Raw genomic sequence first — 18,321 nt, 5'->3', positions numbered from 1 at the left:
CGATTATTTCATTAATTATTCCAACGATTAATCTGATTAAAAAATGATCACATTCTGCAGATATTTCATTTGACCACTATAAGCCTTTTTTGAATACAATATTAGAAATACACAAAAAATGCAAATAAGCAAATAATTCAAGTCTTTTTTAAATAGAAAAGGACTACAGGAGTGTGTGTCCTCTTTCAGAATAAAAGCATGAGGTTTTATTTATTTTTTGCACCTGTGATCATTTTGATTCTTTGCAGCTTTTCTGCAAACTAGAAGTTCAACATAAACAAGCAAATATGAGGAAAAACGTCTCAGTGGTTCAAATTTATTTCATTTTTGTCAGATTTCCTGTAACTGATAAGATTACTGCGCTCTCATATTTTTACATCCTGGCATTTGGTCTCTACTTTGACCTTTGCTGTTTGACATTTGAAGCTGTTCGGTTTAGTTTTCCTTCAGGTTCTGTTCGTAGACATCAACATATTGGGTTTTATTTTTGGTTTTCTCACCGAGGATGAAGCTGAAATTTAAGAGTTTGTACTTCCAAATCTCAGCTGAAACAAATCCGGGTGTGGAAAAACTCCAGAGCATCAGGATTCCTGAAGATCCACGTCAAAATTCTCGACCAAAATCCCTAAATTAGCTTTCTTCTGACTGTTTGTGTAACTATGGAGATTCCCAGCAGATGTTTCAGTGGTCGGGTTCTGTTGGTTGCTGTGACCACTACAGACGAGCCGCAGCGTACACAGAACCGGGACGGCAGGCAGAACTACTGGGAAAACGTTCTAATGACTTCATAGACGTAATCTCAGCCTGATGCTGGTTTTGTTGTTTGTTTCTGTTGACAGGCAAACAGAAAACTCTGGACTTTGTTTTTAACCAAACTCTGCATCTGGAAAGTGGACGCAGTCTTTAGTGTGAAAACACAAAAACTTACCAAAGAGTTTTGGTCAAATTTCTAATGCAAATATCTTAAAACACTTGAAATAAGACTAAACTAAATTATAAGCAACTTTTCAGCAACATATAAGAGCTTGTTTTAAATCAATAACTCCTTAATATTTTGCTTCCACTGGCAGATTATTTCACTTATAACAGGAAAAATGTTTTGTTAAAGTGAAATAATGGGTAGAATTTTGAAAGGTAAAATTTGTGAACCTACAGGTCGTGCTATAAAGTACGTAAAGAAGCATCAATTTTATTATTTATTCATTAACTGCTGCATTTTTGTGGCATGAATGCTGCATCATTCCTTTTAACTTAAAGCAGCTTAATGAATTTAACTGGCAGCCAATCAGAAAGAAGAGCATGGTAAAAAATATTCCAATAAATTGTTTTGCCCAATATTTTAATAATAATGACTGAAAAACAGGTTCGATTTTGTGATAAGTTTTATTCTTTTGCATTTTTCCCCTCCAGTTCTCTGAGGCTCCTCTAGCGCCCCCTGGCGGCCCCACTTTGAAAAACACTGGGTTGAAATATTTCAGCTCAGAGAATGTTTTCTGGATCATAAATTAGCTCTGCTTCAGTAATCAATCATCTTACTGGTTTATGTTTTTTTTAATAAATCACATTCAGTTGTTTTTAAAGCATGTGTTTAATCAGGTCTGATGGTCTGGATGTTAACGACCCGAGAGGCACTTTTCTGTTCTGATCCGTTCTGCCTGGAGGCTCCGCTGCTCCAGTTCTGATCCGATCACTTGTTGTACTTGTAGAATCCCTCTAGCGACTTCTTGCCCAGTTTCCCCTCAGCAACCAGCTTGTTGAGGAGATCACTGGGAGCGAAGAGCGGGTTGTCGGGTTCCTTCTCACGCCAGCCTAAAGATTCAGGAGGAAGAGGATTAATTAGATCCAAATTATCGATTAATCAGTTTATCTAACATCGACTAACTATTCACCGATAAGCAGCCATTTTCTTGAAAACCTGAGTTTTCTCATGTATGAAGAAGGTCCACTGTCTTCCCATAACGGCCTAAATTCTCATATGGTGAATTAAAATAAATATCTACTGAATTTTAACATTATTTGGTGTCAGCAGTATTAAATACTGACTGAATAAACAGAAAATTGTGGTTTTCTCATTTCATTAAGCAGACATATTTATAAAATATAACAAAACAGGAATCTCTTTTATTGCCGGATAGAAAAATAAAAGATGAAAATAATGAAATATGTGAAACACCTTAATATCCATGACCAGAGATGCTCATACCTACTTGTCAACGGTGGCTTTTAAAGCAGTCGCCATCTTTAATTCTATCAACTGGCTCAGTAAAGGATGACCAGCAGCGCCCTCTGCTGGGTGGTGGCCAAACTACAACAGTAAAATTTATAGGCCCTATTAGTAAATACCCACCATCCGTGATGAACTTTATTGTGTCCAGTCCCACGTAGTCACTGAGCTCAAACGGTCCCATCGGATAACCGGCACCCAGCTTCATGGCGATATCGATGTCTTCTTTGGACCCGTGGCCTGCAGAAAGAAACTGATGTGAAACCATGGCAACCGTTTTACCAGCGAAGCAGACGGAGACGCACCTCTCTCGTGCAGCCGCAGGGCCTCCATCATGTAGGGAACCAGCAGCCGGTTCACGATGAACCCAGGTGTGTCCTGGACAAACAAGACAGGGATTCAGAGACCGGAACCGTCCTCGTCAGACGGTCCGTCCTCAACTGTTCCACCTCACCTTGCAGCACACCGGCGTTTTTCCGAGTGCTTTGGTGAAGTTCAGGAGGGACTCGGACGTCTCTGGGCTGGTCGATGACGTCGCGACGACCTGCAGGAGATCGAGATTTTACCAACTTTCAAGCCTGGCGGGACGCAAGCGTCCACAACGTCATCCAGGAAACAAGAAGCAGGAAAAGATCCGAGGCAACAGGCTGGGAAACTGGTCCAACGTTCAGGTAGAATGCAGAGCGAGGATGCAGGATTTATTGGCGTCAACACTGGTATCGGCCAAAGTTGTTCACCTTTCAAAGGGGCTGTACCCTCATCAAAAACAAACCTGAAGTGTGGCTTTGATTCTTCCATGAATGTTTGAGAATTTCATAAACATTCAGCTGTGCAAAACGCCAGCGTGAACCTAGCCCCGCCTTCAAGCCGCAGCTCCTCCCCCACTCAGCTCCTGCAGACTAGCCAGCAGCAATTAGCAAACACCTGGTGGAACTGCTGAGCTCGCTATAGGAGCTACTTCTCTGAGCAATGCTGGTAAAAACGTCGTTAAAAGGTTAATAGAGGAGCCATGTTGAAGGCAGAGCTGGAGTTTTTAAAGAGACAGAGGCCCAATTTCAAGGTCTTAAGAAAGTGACATTTCTTTTAAAGTCATATTGATACATACAGACTTTGTATAACAACTGAAGGTAACAACTTGATTATGCTATAAAATGGCACCACGTGCCTCTAAATCACATAATACTTTGTGTTTTTTAACAACTCTTCTTGTTCCTAGACGTAAAACTGATCCGGTTACGTTGTGTTTACAGGAAAAAGCAGCTCCAGTTCCAGCCTGCTCATCGGTTCGGTTCTGATCTAAAACCAGTCTAGACAGCTCTTCTCTGCGTGCGACCCACCTCTACCAGTTTCATCATGGGAACGGGGTTGAAGAAGTGGAGGCCTCCGCACCGGTCCGGCCTGCTGGTGGCGCTGGCCATGTCACTGATGGGCAGCGAGGACGTGTTGCTGGCGAAGATGGTGTGTCTGCAACAGAAGATACCGGAAAATTATTTCTACACCAACCAAAAACTCATCGGGTCACAATTTTACATTTAGATGGAAGTCAGTTTGAAGGCCTTCCATTAACGTGCTAATCCTTAAGCACTAATCCCAAATACTAGTTCTGCTAACAATAAAGCATTTAGTGGAAGCCAATGCTAATGTGCCGATACTCCAAATGCAATGCAAACCCACCATGGGTGAAGAACATGAGCATTTTTTATCAGCTAAAAAAAGGTCTAACATCGAAATGTAAACATTTCTGTTTGACTTAACATCAACAGAGCTGATCTAGTGATTATTTCTTGGATTAACTGACAAATAGCAAAATGTGCTTAAAAGTTTTACAATACTTGAACCAGGTGAAGCTAAAACTGCCACTCGAGGAATTCTGGGTAGAACAGATGTACAGAAACAGAGATTTTTTAAAATACAAAATGTATATATTTTTGTAGTTTTTGGCTTACTTACTGCTGTGTTCTTTCAGCAAACGGCCATTTTCTGGGTCTGTGTTCTCCAGTTAACGATTAATCTGAATTAGTGACGATTAATCAGATTAATCGTTTGAGCCCTATTTTAGCCTCGTTGTGAGCAGGAAGGTTTCTGTGAAAAATATTTTTGTTTCCATGGAGATACTTTGAAAAAGTCTGACTCTATAATCTAACATACTGATAAGTAAACATCGAGAGAAAACAAAACCCAGACCTGAAAGCCAGAGAAACATTTCCAACATGTTAGCCGGACGGTGACTCTTACTCGGGCGCCATCTTGTCCAGGAAACCAAACAGATCCTGTTTGATCTTCATATTCTCCACGATGGCTTCCACCACCAGGTCTGAGGTGGTGACGGCAGCTGCAGGGTTTGTGGTGGTCGACACGTTCTGCATCACCTTCTGGATGAAGTCGTCGCCAGACTGAGGAGAAACCAGGATGTTCTCTGTGAAACGCTCATTGCCTGTTTGTTCCTCCGACGATCTGCAGTGCCTCACCTCCGGGTCGTCAGAAAATTTCTTCTTCACCACTCTCCTCAGGCTGCCCTGGATTCCTTTCATCGCTTTCTTCAGGATGTCGTCCGTCATGTCCACCAGTGTCACCGAGTGGCCGGTGGATGCAGCGACCTCCAGGGAGAAAACAGAAAGCACACCAGCTCCATCAGGCTGTGAAGGGATTCGTTTTGCTCCGGTTGGGTTTTCATGTGAGCAGGTTTTAAAATCCTGGTCTGGAGCATAACAATCTGGTCAAAACACCAGATTCACTTTCAGACCCTCGTCCTCCTTGGTCTGTTGGTTAAAGTACAAACTGAACTGTTCACCACAGGTTTAGAGCAGATGAAGGTCAGAGTTCAAATATGGAACCTGGAAGAAACGCAGCATTGAAGCGTTGATGGAGAGACACACAGATGGAAAGGTCTGTCTCGATATCAACGTGTGTTGGACGATAAAATGTTCCAGGAGTTATTGCGATAAATTATAATATTGTTGTTTTGAGGCCATTATCAAGTAATATAACGAACTAGAACATATCCTCAAAGATCAATAAACTTTAAATTCTACTTAACATTTAACACTCAAACCAGTTAGACATTTTAAATATTAAGCAAATTTATTTTTGGAATGTCAAATTGCTCAAATATATGGATAATGGAAGCATAGCTACTGTCTTTTAGCATAAGAACATAAACTTTAAAATCAATAAACTTTAATTTCTAATAAACATTTTACACTGGAACTGGAAGACATTTTAAATATCTGAAACAAAAAACTCCAAATAAAATTAATTATGAAGTCTCTGTAAACAAAACTGTCTTCACAAAAAGGGCTAGCTGAGACTTTTATCATCCAGTTTTTGGCAGAAAGAGAGAAAAACAATAAATAATGCAAATGGAAATGATTGAGCTTCCTCAGGTTCACTGTATTTATTTCAACAAGAGAGAAAATCAAGTTGATGGTAAACATCAGTTGGCCATAGAAAAAGGCGGCGAGCTGACTGCGATTATATAGTGATGTAAATCCAAGTCATTCATCAACATAGCTAATTTAATCTTTAACATAAGATATATATATTTTACTGCAGGCAACAAAATCACACATGGATCATACAACTGGAAACTGAAACATTACTGTGAATCAAAACTTAAAACATACCGAACCAGAGAAAAGTCAAGTTGGTGGCTAAAGTCGGTCCAGCAGCCTGTGTCCCTATATGTTAAATAAATACAATAAATAACCCAAAAACTACACAGCAGTGGCTCCCAATGAGCAGTTGACAGCAGTTAGAAGTTGTAAAATTAAACAACATTAAACTAAAATTCACAGCATTAATAATGATAATACTTTCAAAACATGGCGAAATTTACACATGAAACGCTGCATATGATTAAATTAGTCTAAAATCGAATAATAGGGCAGAAAACAGAGCCGATCCCAATACATACCTCAGGTGACAGATGACAATAGAAAAAGGGGACGAGCTCTCGGTTACCGGTTGCTATGGTAACAACCATCAGTCAAAAGCAGCGATGGATTATTTGTCAGTAAACACAGAGGATGCGCGCGCAACTTAACTGCAGCAAGCATCGGGGCAGGCTTTGAACGCTCACTGGTTACCATGGTTACCGCATTTATCTATTGTTTTAACATTGGCTAGCATGTCGTCAGCGTACTACCACTGTCTATCACAGCGCAATGAAATAAGTTATTTTCTATCAAATTGACATTAGTGAATAAGTTGCGTCTTAACGATCCACTAAATTAATCAGGTCATCTGAATAAATCAGGATTAAATGCAGGTGAGTCGATAAAAGGCAAGAGAAAATGGCTCAAACGTCAGTGGCGTCATCACTACAAATACATTTTTTAAGCGTAATTTATGTTTTTCTTGCAAATGACAAATAAAATACAATAATTTCTTCCTATTTTGATCACTATTAGGTAGCTGCATCTATCAAGGCAGGTGATAAACGAAGCCTTCAGAAATTAAAAATGCAGCGGGTTGGACCGGAGGCAGAGCTGTGCTAATAAAACCTCTGACACGCCGTTAAACTGCGTGCGGGGTTTGCGCCGGTCTTGTGACAAGACCGGTGTTCCGTTTATCTGTGCTACCCGTAAATCCGTCCTACCTTGCGGTAATGCGCATGCGCACATTGATGTAGTCAGAACACCGGGCGAAGAGATGTGAACTGGCAACGCAGATAACCTCTAATGAATAGCTTAAATAGTTAACGTATTCTTGCCTGCCTTCTGAAGGCGACATGCCATAATCCTTCATCGAAATTTAAAAAAATAGCAACTCTGGAAGGCAGTGCAAATAAATAAACACATATATTTCAATAAATATAAATAATATAAACACATAGAAGCAACTGGGGTGTTAAGGAAAAAAACAAACTAGCAATTAATAGCAAAATTAATTAGGCAAATAAGTAAATAGATTTTGATCAACTTCACATCTATTGTTAACACAAAATACTAAACAGGTGTTTGACAAATGGATGGACGGACACACGGATGGACGGGCGAATGGACAGATGGATGGACCGACAAGTGGATGGATGGATGGATGGATGGATGGATGGACAAGTTGACGAATGAATGAACAAACGGATGGATGGATGGATGTTGTTCTCTGGTGTTGTATCAACCTGTCACCACTAGAGGGAGCAGCTACATTTCACTGTCTCCATTTATACCTGCTTCCGTTGAGCTCAGGTGAGAAGGAGCCGAACAGTTTTCTGAACGTATTTTAAGGTGAATGGACGAATATTGTCGTCATATAAAAGTTCTGTTAACTCCTTTGGGCTCCATCTAAATTAAATGGATTATAAACAGAGGTAAGTTCTGTACGGAGCTTGCTCAAGTTATAAGAATGCATCGTTTTATTTGAAGGAAATGGTTTATTGACACTGACCAACTCATCTTCTGTTGTGGTTGAGCATCAATTGGTGGAGCAAACAGATGGATAGATTAAAAAAAAAATCTTCTGAAGAATCATCTAGAGCAGTGTTTCTCAAGGCACACTGCCCTGCATGTTTCAGGTGTTTCCTTGCTTCAGCCCAGGTGAAGGTCTGACAGGTGTTTGCTAAACTGCAATCAGCTGAATCAGCCATGTTAAAACGGGGAAACATTTAAAACATGCAGGGCAGTGTGCCTTGAGGACCAGGGTTGGGAAACACTGATCTACAGACTTTATCAATCAATCAAATTTTATTTGTATAGCATATTTCAGCAGCAAGGCATTTCAAAGTGCTTTACATAATTAAAATAAAAACAGCATGTGACATTATATAAACAGTTAGAAAGAGATTTTGAAAAAGATTAAAAAGATAAAAACATTAAAACCAGCACCCCTTTTAGGACTTCAGTTAAACGTCATTTAACTGGGGCTCTAACCCTCTGGGACTTTCGTCAAAAACACCGTTTGACAAGGACTCCAACCTCTAGGTTTTTAGTTGAAACGCCGTCAACTGGGACTCTAAACCCCGTAGGACTTTAGTTAAACGTCGTTTAACTGGGATGTTTTCCGTGGGGCTTTACATCATTAAAACGTAAACAGTTTATAATATTAAAGTTTTGAACAGGCAATGCCAGGACGACCTAAAACAACAAGATCAGAAACTCAGATTCCCAGCAGGTTGAAGAAAAAGAAACAAGAAATTCCCTGAAAAGCTTCCATGCATGCGTCTCTTACTTGTGCGATTCCTGCTCCCATCTGACCTCCTCCGATGATCGTCACGTTTTTGATCACAACATTCCTGACAACCGAAGAAGAGAAGCTCCTCTGGATCTGGTGCGTGAAAAAAGCCATGTTGGAGGAAAATAACCTAAACATACAGGCTCTAAAATCCGCAGAACCGGGGACAGAATCCAAACTGGGTGAAGGGTCGACTGCAGGCTACTTCTTCATCTTAAAAGCTTCCAGATTCAGCGGACAAATCGACTGGAAAAAGAACTACCGCCATCTAGTGGACAGTTTCTACAACACTATCAAAACAGAATTTTTTCTGTCCGATGTCAGTTTGTTTCACTCTCAATCCAATGGAGAAACTATAGTTTACACCTTTAATCCATAGAAAAGAGATTCCAAACATCATATTTGATATTTTATGAATATTAAAGCTTAGCTGCATGACAGGAACGGGAGAGAGAGATCAATGTTTAGGCATCAGCTGTTTATACCTGCTTATCCTTCCAGGATACTGGGTATTTTTAAATTACTTTTTAACTATTAATATTCTTACTCCATAATATTCAGGATAATTTCAGACCTTGATCTGAGAGGCTGCAGGTCCAAAAAGCAGCAAAAATTATTTTCCAGTGGCTTTTCTAACAAAATCCAAACAATTAACAAGTTAATACGGATAATGCTGCATTCTAGTTGCAATGTGAAAAAATTAAAGACATAATATATCAGCATAAATTGATGTAAAAAGCCCCCAAAATTTTCTGCATAATTGATTAAATTATAAAACCACGGAAACACGGAAATATTTTATCATCATCAGCTTTAGTTTTTCTCCCCTCATCTTTCCTAAAACAGAATAGGAAAAAAGTTCAGAAATGTAACAAGCGTAACAGTGACATCTGCAGGTCAAATCAAAAACTGCACTCTGGAACTTTTCCCAACAAGATTCGCGTCTTAATTCCTGTTATATCAGTCATGTCATTTCACATCAAAAATAACTTTAATAAATGTTCATATACATTTCATCAGCAGACACAAACTGGACTTGTGCCAATAAAGCTTCTTTGATTAAAATATAAAATTTCTGTTTTTCTACAATTCCTGTCAAAGGAAGTCTTCATCCAAAAGTTTCTAAAAAATGACCAAGAAAACATAATTTTTCCTCAAAATAATATGACAATAATCTATTATCAAGATTAAATCAGTCAGGTATTCAAGTTGCTTTCATTTTATGGAGCAGAAAATAAATTTTTTCTCCATATTAAAATAATAACTGACCATAAAACAATAAAATCTTCATCTGGTATCTTATAGAATCAGCCAAAAATAAAAATTGACCTTTTAAAGGGAAATAAATATAAGTGCTAAACAAATTAATACTGTTCTTATAAATTATCACATGAAATTACCTAGAAATGAAATACAAGTTTTTTAGAGTCAAATACATTTTGACTAATCAGAGAAATATTCTTAAAATTAAAAGATAAGATGTTGTGAAAGAGACACTCTTTGGTTTAAAATCTCTCCCAGAGTCTCTCCAGGAGACCTGAGAAGCATCTTTAGGTCGCAGCAGCCGCTCTAGCTGAGTGCATCGCAGCTGAATGAGTCCTCACTGCGGGCGCTCACGCACAAGGCGAAGGGGCAGGGAGCCAGAGTCAGGCCGAAGCGACCGTGCAGGGACGGAGCGGGCGCCCCGTCTGGGAGCCGGAAGGTACAGGCCTGCAGCAGACCACTGACGGTCAGGAACAGCTCCATCTTGGCCAGCTGTTCACCCATGCACACCCGGCGACCTAACGGCCACATGCAAAAGGGATTTACTTGTGTTTATTTCTGTTAATTTGGTGATTATGGCTTATTAAAAAATTAAGGTTCAAACCAGAATATTACAAAAGACAAAGAATGAAAGGTGATTCCATATTTGCTTGGTTCTAGAACTGTGGCGCTCATGGCAGCAGCATGTTGGAGCAGCTCTGTCAGGTATTATGTTCTTTTACTAGATTTTTGTTCATATTTTTTTGGTTGAATTGTTGCATGTTTGGACAATTAATCCCTCTGGTCATTATGATATGTAACCATGGCAACGGTGTATTGTTTTTACAACTGGTAGAAGCTGATTAGCATCTTAAATGGTCAAATTATTCCTGAACTTTGACCCCAAATCCCAGAGAAGTTTAAAGAAGGCTTTGTGGATCCAGAGACAGAAGGAAGAAGTTGAAACCGTCTCTGGATCCTCGACTATAACGTCTCTCGACAGAGATGTAAAGAGGAGTGGCCAAAGCAAAGGAGGTGGATTAGCAGAGCTAGCAAACAAGTGATGGTGTCATTTAGGATGTGTTACTGTGGAATATCATCTCTGCTGACTGGAAATTTAGCTGTTAGCTTGTTATAACACTTTTCAGTCAAAGGCCTTTAAGATTTGTTGCAACACTGACAGCTACTGGAGATCCTTCCTGCTCACAGCATCACCATCTACAACTCTTTGAAGATTCTTGGATAAAACGTTTGGATTATAGACTCTGAACATCCAGCTTCTTAAGCAACAACCTTTCTCATAACTTAACATTGTAAAAATATAACATGTTAAGATTTTCAGAGGTTCATTATTGTTAAGCCATAATCATCAATAATAAGAGGAATGAATAAACCTTCTGAAGCTAAACTGGTTTATTCTCCTGAGTGACAGAGCATCGTACCGATTCCAAACGGTATGAAGGACTCTCTCCTCAGCAGTTTCCCCTCTCCGTCCAGGAAGCGGGCCGGGTTGAAGGCGTCCGGATCGTCCCACACGCTGGGGTCTCTGTGGACCGAGTACAGGTTGGGCATAATGACCGTTCCTTTGGGAATGGTGAAGCCCCGGAACACTGGGAAACAGATAAAACCCATCAGAAAACACGCTCCATGGCAGATCATCCTCTGGTTGCCCCCGGTACCCGTGGTTGCCCCCGGTTACCTGTGGTCTCTGATGCCATGTGAGGAATGCTGAGAGGAACCACCGCTGTCAGTCTCTGCACCTCCATGATGGCAGCTTCAGTAAAAGGCAAACTTCCTCTGTCAGTCAAAGATGGAGGGCGGCGTCTGCCCACCACTCTGTCGATCTCTGCTTGGACCTCATCTGGGATCCACACAGAGGGATGCAAGCGTCAGTCGTCATGGAAACCGGCTAGGGCTCAACACACAAGCGTGCCTGGTTAAAGTGACACCAATGAAAACGCTGACGTGTCAGTCTGCATCAGTGAGAAGTGGTTAAATATTTACTGAGCCAGGCTGACTAAAATCAGGAAGTAGAGGAGACATGGCAACCCGCCGCCAGTTATTAATTCCTTCTTTCACTATTGATAAGTAGAGATTTTACATCTAGAAACCTGAAATATGTGATAAATTCACAAACTTAATCACCACAAACTGAAATGTATCTGGTGAGGCTTGAAAGGAAAACGACACATGGTGTTCAGATTGTTTAGTAAATAAAAATTTGAAATGTGTGGCATGTATTTCTGTTAGACTCCCTTTACTCTGACACCCCTAAATGAAATCCAGTCATACCAACCTAAATAGTTTACTGGTTTGTGATGTAATACATCTTTTCTCTGAAGCCTCAGAGGTTTGCTAATGAACTCAAAATTATTTGCAGAAAATTCACTTACGCTCGACTTTTTATCTGAAATATTTATAAGAAAATGCAGCTTGGGAAGCAGGAATACTAAAGCACAATGCTACTTGACATGCTATTGACTGGCACTGATGGCTGAACCCCAAAGAGTGGCGATAAGGAAGCTCCTGCAGTAGAATGCTTAATTGCTTAGTTAATGCTTATTAACATATATTTGGGGTTTTAACCATTGAAATAGGCAATTATTACTGATTTAAAGGGTATCTCATGAACTCATGGATTTCAGGTATTTTTGAGTGTTTGTTGTTTATGTAATATGCTGTAAAATTCTGTTGTCTGATTTTTTTATGTTTTCTAAACAGGTCGTTTGTAAAAAAAATTGTTATCAACCAACATACCTGGTTCTATAAAGGTTAAATAACAATAGATTAAATAATATCCTATGGTAGATAGGGGTTGAATCAAACAGCTGGTGGATTTAGTTTTCTTTAATCAAACTCTGGTTGGTTTGAAAAAATGGTCGATGGTCTTTGGAAAAAGATAAAACAAATTTTCCAACCACTGAAATCTGACTTAATTTTTATTTCCATTTCATGAAGGAGGAAGATGTGCTCAGTGTCTTCAGAGGTTTTTGTGTCATTTCCTTCAGTGGTTCTTGGCGCAGCGCCCCCACAGGCAAGGAGGGGAACTCACTGTTACTCAAAGGGTTTGGTTGGTTTAACTCAGAGAGTGAGAAAGAAAACCACAGCAGCTGAAAATGTAACAAATGTGGCAACCTTGGTCCCAAATTGAACCGAACCTACCGCACCAGGCGGCGCTGTTACCTTGGATATCAGGGTACAGGGCCAGGTAGAGCAGAACCCACAGAACTGAATTGGTGGTGGTGTCGGTTCCGGCGATGAAGAGGTCTCCGATGATGTAGAAGAGGTAGTCCTCTGTGAAGCTGCTGTCCTGCTCTCCAGCGGCTTGCTGAGCCAGCATCTCCATCAGGTACATGTCAGTCAGGTCTCTGGGGTTGTCAGGATCCAAAGTGTTGCTGTGGCTCTCGATGATCTTCTTCAGGAACACTGTGATGTCTCTCTCCACCCGCCGCAGCTCCCTGAACGCCCCGAAGGGCAGGTAGTAGAGCAGCGGGAAGATGTTGATGAGCACCGCGGGGCTGTTTATGCAGATCTCCAACCCGCGCGACATCAGGTCCAGAATGCCGCGGAACTCAGGGTCTTCATGATGGAAGCGCTGACCCAGGATCAGGGAGCAGATGACGTTCGACACGGCGTTGCTGATCAGCCTGGAGGGGTCGACGCCGCAGGCGCCGCGCTCTCCGTTCAGCCTCAGCAGCTCCGTTTTGACGGCGGCCACGCCCTGCTGAATGCACGGCTCCAAACTCAGCCGACCCAGGCCGAAGTTCCTCAGGGTGGCGTGGCAGAACTTACGCTGCTTTCTCCAGACCAGCCCGTAGGGGGCAAACACGATTCCTGAAACACAAACAGGAGACGGCTCTAGTCATTTACAGACAGGCCTGTCACAAACACAAATTTTGCTGGACAGTAAATTGTCCCTAAGTTATTACAATAAACCTGTCTAGCTCTCGGTGAAGGCAGATGCTTTTTCCTCTGCTCCCTCTTTACCCACTTTTGCCCTGCTTTCCTCTGTCTTGGTGCTGCTTTTGGAGCCTCTGTTTCTGAATCTGTAAATTATGGATCAGGTCAACTTGTCTCTCAATGTAATTGATCAAATTTTCTCAATAAGAAGACTGGGAAAAGAAGAGCCCACTTATCCTGCAGAGACATACCCAGCGGGATACATTTTGGACTCTTGAGATGTTTACAAAAAATGATGTCAGTGAGTGAGAAACAGAACCACAGCAGCTGAAAATAAAACATGTCTTCCTTTGTCCCTGGAAGATGTGGAGGATCTGTATTTATTTGGACTCATGATAACGGGATTTCTGCTGTTTGGAGTTAGCAGATACCTGGCATAACGATAAATTTGGAAGACGTCAGCAGCTGTGGACCCTGGAGCTCACCAGCAGGATGGAATCGATCTTGGAAAAGTTGCTAGCTCTGTGACTTTTTCTATTGTTATTCCTAAATATATGATTTTGGATTTAACAGGTATGTGGCATATGTCTGGGAGATTACAGTTTTTGAGAGGAAATTGGACAGAGTTGTTAAGATTTTTTGGATGGCTGATTTTACTTTTACTTCAGTAAAACTTTTGGATACTCTTCCCACCTGGTAACGAGATCAAGAGGAAAGAGTTTTCATTTATGTCGCCTCATCAAGTCTGACCAATCAAATAAAAGAAACACACCCCACAGCATGATGCTGCCACCACCAGGTTTCACCGTATGGAAAAGGGAGAAGAAAGTCTCGGTGACAGGAAGTTGGATATAATCTTTTGCACCGCAGCGTGTTCATCATTTCCTCACCTTTCCGTTTGGTGAGTATGGAGATAGTGGGAACATCCGGCCGGTCTGAGAACACATCTGGATGGTTTGACAGCGCGTCCTTCACCACCTCATAACCGTTCAGAACAACGATCAGCTGACTGCCCACAAACAGGCTGTAGATGTTCCCGTAAACGCTGGCTTGGGACGTTAAAGCCTCCATGACACCGATGTTCCGGTTGGAGGTCTGTCCGAACCTCCGCCTGATGAAGGGAGGCAGGAGAAGGGCGCCGAAGTTACCGACCACCGGCCACGGCCGCGGACCTGGCGGGATGTTCCTGTAGATGCCGCGCTGCTTCTGATAAAAACGAACTAGATAAAAAACCACGAAGAAGAGCAGCAAAGGCAACATGTTTGGAGGAGACAGAGCGGAGCTGCTGAGGTCTGCCAGCCATGACAGTGAGCCCATGCTGTCAGAGAGCTGACGTCTCCGGGATTACTCCGTAACAACAACAGCAGCGGGCTAGAACGTGCTCTTCCTGTCTTGTGGGGAGGATGGAACTGTTGCTGCGTTCCTATTGGCTGGCTCCGCTGTAAGCGTGCTCTGATTGGTGGAATTCGGAAATGCGGTCGATGTTTTTCATTGCTGTCTTTTAAGACGAAGTCGCTTCTTGTTGCTGATACACAAGGACCTCGTTTTTAACCAGTGGCTGATTATCTGGTTAATTCAATCAATCAAAATCGATCAAATTTTATTTGTATAGGACATTTCAGCAGCAAGGCATTTCAAAGTGCTTTACATAATTAAAATAAAAACAGCATGTGACATTGAATAAACAGTGAGAAAGAGAAAGACATTTTGAAAAAGATTAAAAAAGATAAAAGCATTAAAACCCGCACCCCTTTTAGGACTTCAGTTAAGTGTCGTTTAACTGTCGTTTAACTGGGGCTCTAACCCTCTGGGACTTTAGTCAAGAACACCGTTAATTATCAGCCTTGTAGGTTTAGATGGATAGACATGCTTTCGATGAGCTCTTTCCATTCTTAAGCTAACCCTCTTTATTATGTTATTTCAGTTTCTGAATTTCTATTTACTCCTGGAGCTGTTTGTTGATTTGTTTTAGCTGAGGTTTATCAGTTCACATCCCCAACATGAAGGACTAGTGGGCACTCACTCACCACCAACCGTCTGTCTTTAGTGACAGTAACTGGGCCAACATGTTTTCTAGTTCATGGTGTCTTGGAGGAAATACCATTTCAAAGTCACCTAAAAGAACATGGCAAACCCAAAATTGATGATATTTATGCCCCTGACGAGGGCAACAGGCTTCACTAAACCACTTCAGGATTTGTTTCTGTTGCTTCTTTCTCTGTATTCTTTATAACATATGTTTCTTCTTATCTGAATCTATTTTTTAAAGTAAACTTTATTTAGAAAGGGACAATACAGCTCAAAGATAAGCTAATTTCCATCTGCAGTCCCTTGACAGGTTTCAAAAAAAGATATACAATTCAATAATAAAATATAACACTACAATTTGATTTCTATTGACAGTACACAGACAAACACATATATTTAGACGTAATCACGAGCGCGCGCGCACACACACACACACACATAAATCCATTGACGACATAAATCCAGCACACGCACGATTTGGTTTGCTTTATTTTTAATACAATGTTGAGGCTATAGTTTTGATACTAAGACTGCTAAAATTAATACAAAACAAATGATATCAAAGCAGATAGAAGTCGACTGAGAGGCAGATCATGGCAGCTTTGGTACATCTACACTAAGGCACCCTGTGGCTTCGAGACACTGATAATTAAAAAATACTTAGCATGGAGGAAAACCACATCACATACAGCAACAGACCAGACAGTGTTGTTTACAAAAACGCTCCATTTTCAGCTCATAATGTTATAAATAAATCAATAAATGTTCCTTCCTCCAGTGGAGATCTTCTTACAACTTTTGGTTTGTGCCCAGGAAAAGCAACACATTCGCGGCTCCGGGCGGGCCGGTCACTCTTCCCGTGAGCTCTGCACCATGGAGTACGCCTTGCAAGGGTTTTTGAGGCAGCCGGAGGCCCAGCTGATGGGCCAGTTGTAGGAGCACGGCACTGACGTCTGGACGTTCCTCTCAAAGAAGTTGAACACGGGGTTCCACCAGGTGTTGGTGAGGTAGTTATTGGGCGAGCACTTCAGAGTCTGCAAGACAAAATAACAAAAATCACATTTACATCATAAAATAAACCTGTCTTTATTAATAAGATCTCCAGATGCTACAGTAGCTACTCTCAAATAGCTTCTTCATACTTCTCCACAGAAAATGGATTTTCACTTGAAAACATTTAAATAGCTGATTTTTAGAGCCACTATGCGGTCTGTATTATAGCCACTAGAGGGGGCTGTTTTTAGCACTTTAGTGGTGGTTACTGAGCAGCATTAGTCTTAATAACTGAATTAATACAACAATTAATTATCTGCACTATTTTTTCCAGTCTCTAATGATTAAAACAGCCTGTTTGAAATGTTCTGACCTGTAAGTTGGCCATGGTGTGGTACCACCAGAAGAGACGGGATGTGATGAAATAGGCCACGATCACATCCACGGTGTAGTGCTCATGAGCCACCAGGATGCAGAGCACGCCCACGGCGCTCAGCAGCCAGCACATGAGGTGGTACCACCAGAAGGACTTTGGAGAGTCTTCAGAGGAGGAAGAAACACAGATGGGCCATCAGTAGTTATAAAGCTATACAGTCAGAAATAAACAGCAGTGATATGGGTTATTTAATAAGATGGGATTCATTTTAATGTGTTATTCATTCCTTTATAAATGTCACAGTTTCAAACTAAATATTTAATTAACAAACTAAGTATTTGGTTTACAAGCTGAATATTTAGCTCTAAACTAAACATGTAGCTCTGAGACAGCTAAATACTTAGTTTAAAACTAAATGCTTAGTGAGTAAACTAAATATTCCAAATTACTGCTGTCAATTTTTTGTCGTGGTGAAGCAATGAAAAATTAAGAACAAATAACAACATATACAACTTTTCCATCTGCCAAACTTACTTTAACCAACCCAAAGGGGAAATGACTTTGACTTTAAGTCTGTCAACCTTTGAATAATTGATAATAAAAATAAATAGACAATAATCTAGAAGGTTGCATGACAACATTAAGAGCAATGGGTGATCAGAATGGAAGTACACAATATGAATCATCAATTATTAACCAGAGGATCTCCTGAATTATTCTAAGAGAGCAACCGTTTGAGTACTCACACTCTTTGATGAATAGGTACGTGAGGGTGAGCATCACCGTGTGTCCGCTGTACAGGAAGTCTCCACACAGCAGGTGGGAGTTGGTTATGGAGAGGCCGGCTCCTGAAATGAGCTGCAGAACGCGTTGGATCTTGGCCTGCGTGTCTCCCTGGAGCTGGTGGACATGAACATTAAAAAACAAAATAATATACTGGTTCAGCAGCAACACTTATCATCAAATTACTTCTGCAAAACGCAGAAATTATAACATTATAAATGCTGTTTGACTAATACAAACATCTGAGGATGTTGCAGAGCATCTTTCATATTTAGGAAGATGAACTGAAAATGTATTGTAGGTTTCTTAAAAGAACTTTTGCTTCCTAATTTATGGCCTTGAAATTGGGCCACTGTCTCTTTAAATAGTCATGATATTTCTGTATGTCTACCTTCAGGAACTCATCACCACATGACTTCTATTAACCTTTTAGCAATGTTTTTACCACTGAGAAGTAGCTCCTATAATGAACTCTGCCGTTCCACCAGGTGTTTGTTAACTGTTGCTGGCTAGTCTGAAGGAGCTGAGTGGGGGAGTCGTGGGAGAGGACTGCTCTGTGAGGCAGAAGGTCCCAAACTGCATATTTGTATATATATATATATATATA

At 40.9% G+C, this 18,321-nt stretch overlaps 3 protein-coding genes across 5 annotated transcripts in view; all 3 read right to left on the bottom strand.

The window, feature by feature from the left end:
- Positions 1-1,367: 1,367 nt before the first annotated feature.
- On the bottom strand, positions 1,368-8,617 carry hadh (hydroxyacyl-CoA dehydrogenase). 3 transcript variants are annotated; one of them, XM_016675610.1, is made up of 9 exons: positions 6,138-6,197; positions 5,848-5,893; positions 4,693-4,821; positions 4,460-4,617; positions 3,562-3,688; positions 2,679-2,768; positions 2,530-2,602; positions 2,348-2,464; positions 1,368-1,809 (listed from the first exon to the last, which is right to left on the bottom strand). In XM_016675610.1, exons 3-9 carry the CDS (start codon positions 4,780-4,782, stop codon positions 1,688-1,690), a joined length of 777 nt encoding a protein of 258 aa, XP_016531096.1. In that variant the 5' UTR covers positions 4,783-4,821; positions 5,848-5,893; positions 6,138-6,197; the 3' UTR covers positions 1,368-1,687. The 3 variants fall into 3 exon arrangements, with proteins under 3 accessions (XP_016531096.1, XP_007560679.1, XP_016531095.1); XM_007560617.2 differs by lacking the exons at positions 5,848-5,893; positions 6,138-6,197 and adding an exon at positions 8,390-8,617; XM_016675609.1 differs by lacking the exon at positions 5,848-5,893 and having other exon boundaries at positions 6,138-6,238.
- Positions 8,618-9,206: 589 nt separating this feature from the next.
- On the bottom strand, positions 9,207-15,060 carry cyp2u1 (cytochrome P450, family 2, subfamily U, polypeptide 1). The gene is made up of 5 exons (XM_007560618.2): positions 14,425-15,060; positions 12,818-13,468; positions 11,334-11,495; positions 11,077-11,244; positions 9,207-10,173 (listed from the first exon to the last, which is right to left on the bottom strand). Exons 1-5 carry the CDS (start codon positions 14,849-14,851, stop codon positions 9,962-9,964), a joined length of 1,620 nt encoding a protein of 539 aa, XP_007560680.1. The 5' UTR covers positions 14,852-15,060; the 3' UTR covers positions 9,207-9,961.
- Positions 15,061-16,033: 973 nt separating this feature from the next.
- The window catches only part of sgms2a (sphingomyelin synthase 2a), a 13,476-nt gene continuing 11,188 nt past the window's right edge, over positions 16,034-18,321 (bottom strand). Inside the window, exons 4-6 of the mRNA XM_007560616.2 lie at positions 17,678-17,831; positions 16,929-17,095; positions 16,034-16,596 (exon numbers count right to left, since the gene is read on the bottom strand). Of these exons, the coding sequence (XP_007560678.1) occupies positions 16,411-16,596; positions 16,929-17,095; positions 17,678-17,831 (507 nt within the window). The 3' untranslated portion in view covers positions 16,034-16,410. The remainder of the gene's footprint in view (positions 16,597-16,928; positions 17,096-17,677; positions 17,832-18,321) is intronic.

This window comes from Poecilia formosa, unplaced genomic scaffold (assembly GCF_000485575.1).
Source record: "Poecilia formosa unplaced genomic scaffold, Poecilia_formosa-5.1.2 Scaffold117, whole genome shotgun sequence".
Taxonomy (NCBI): domain Eukaryota; kingdom Metazoa; phylum Chordata; class Actinopteri; order Cyprinodontiformes; family Poeciliidae; genus Poecilia; species Poecilia formosa.
This window is presented reverse-complemented; position numbering and strand designations above follow the sequence as displayed.

Bases quoted from the DNA above. Each gene is read 5' to 3' on its own strand.
- hadh (XM_007560617.2), bottom strand. From the start codon at position 8,530: ATGTTTAGGTTATTTTCCTCCAACATGGCTTTTTTCACGCACCAGATC. The intron at 3,689-4,459 runs GTAAGAGTCACC...CTTCTGTTGCAG, and splicing joins CTGGACAAGATGGCGCCCGA to ACACACCATCTTCGCCAGCA. The intron at 2,769-3,561 runs GTGGGTCGCACG...GATCTCCTGCAG, and splicing joins CCATGATGAAACTGGTAGAG to GTCGTCGCGACGTCATCGAC.
- cyp2u1 (XM_007560618.2), bottom strand. From the start codon at position 14,851: ATGGGCTCACTGTCATGGCTGGCAGACCTCAGCAGCTCCGCTCTGTCT. The intron at 13,469-14,424 runs GTGAGGAAATGA...TTTGTGTTTCAG, and splicing joins CATACTCACCAAACGGAAAG to GAATCGTGTTTGCCCCCTAC. The intron at 10,174-11,076 runs GTACGATGCTCT...TGTGGCCGTTAG, and splicing joins CTTCATACCGTTTGGAATCG to GTCGCCGGGTGTGCATGGGT.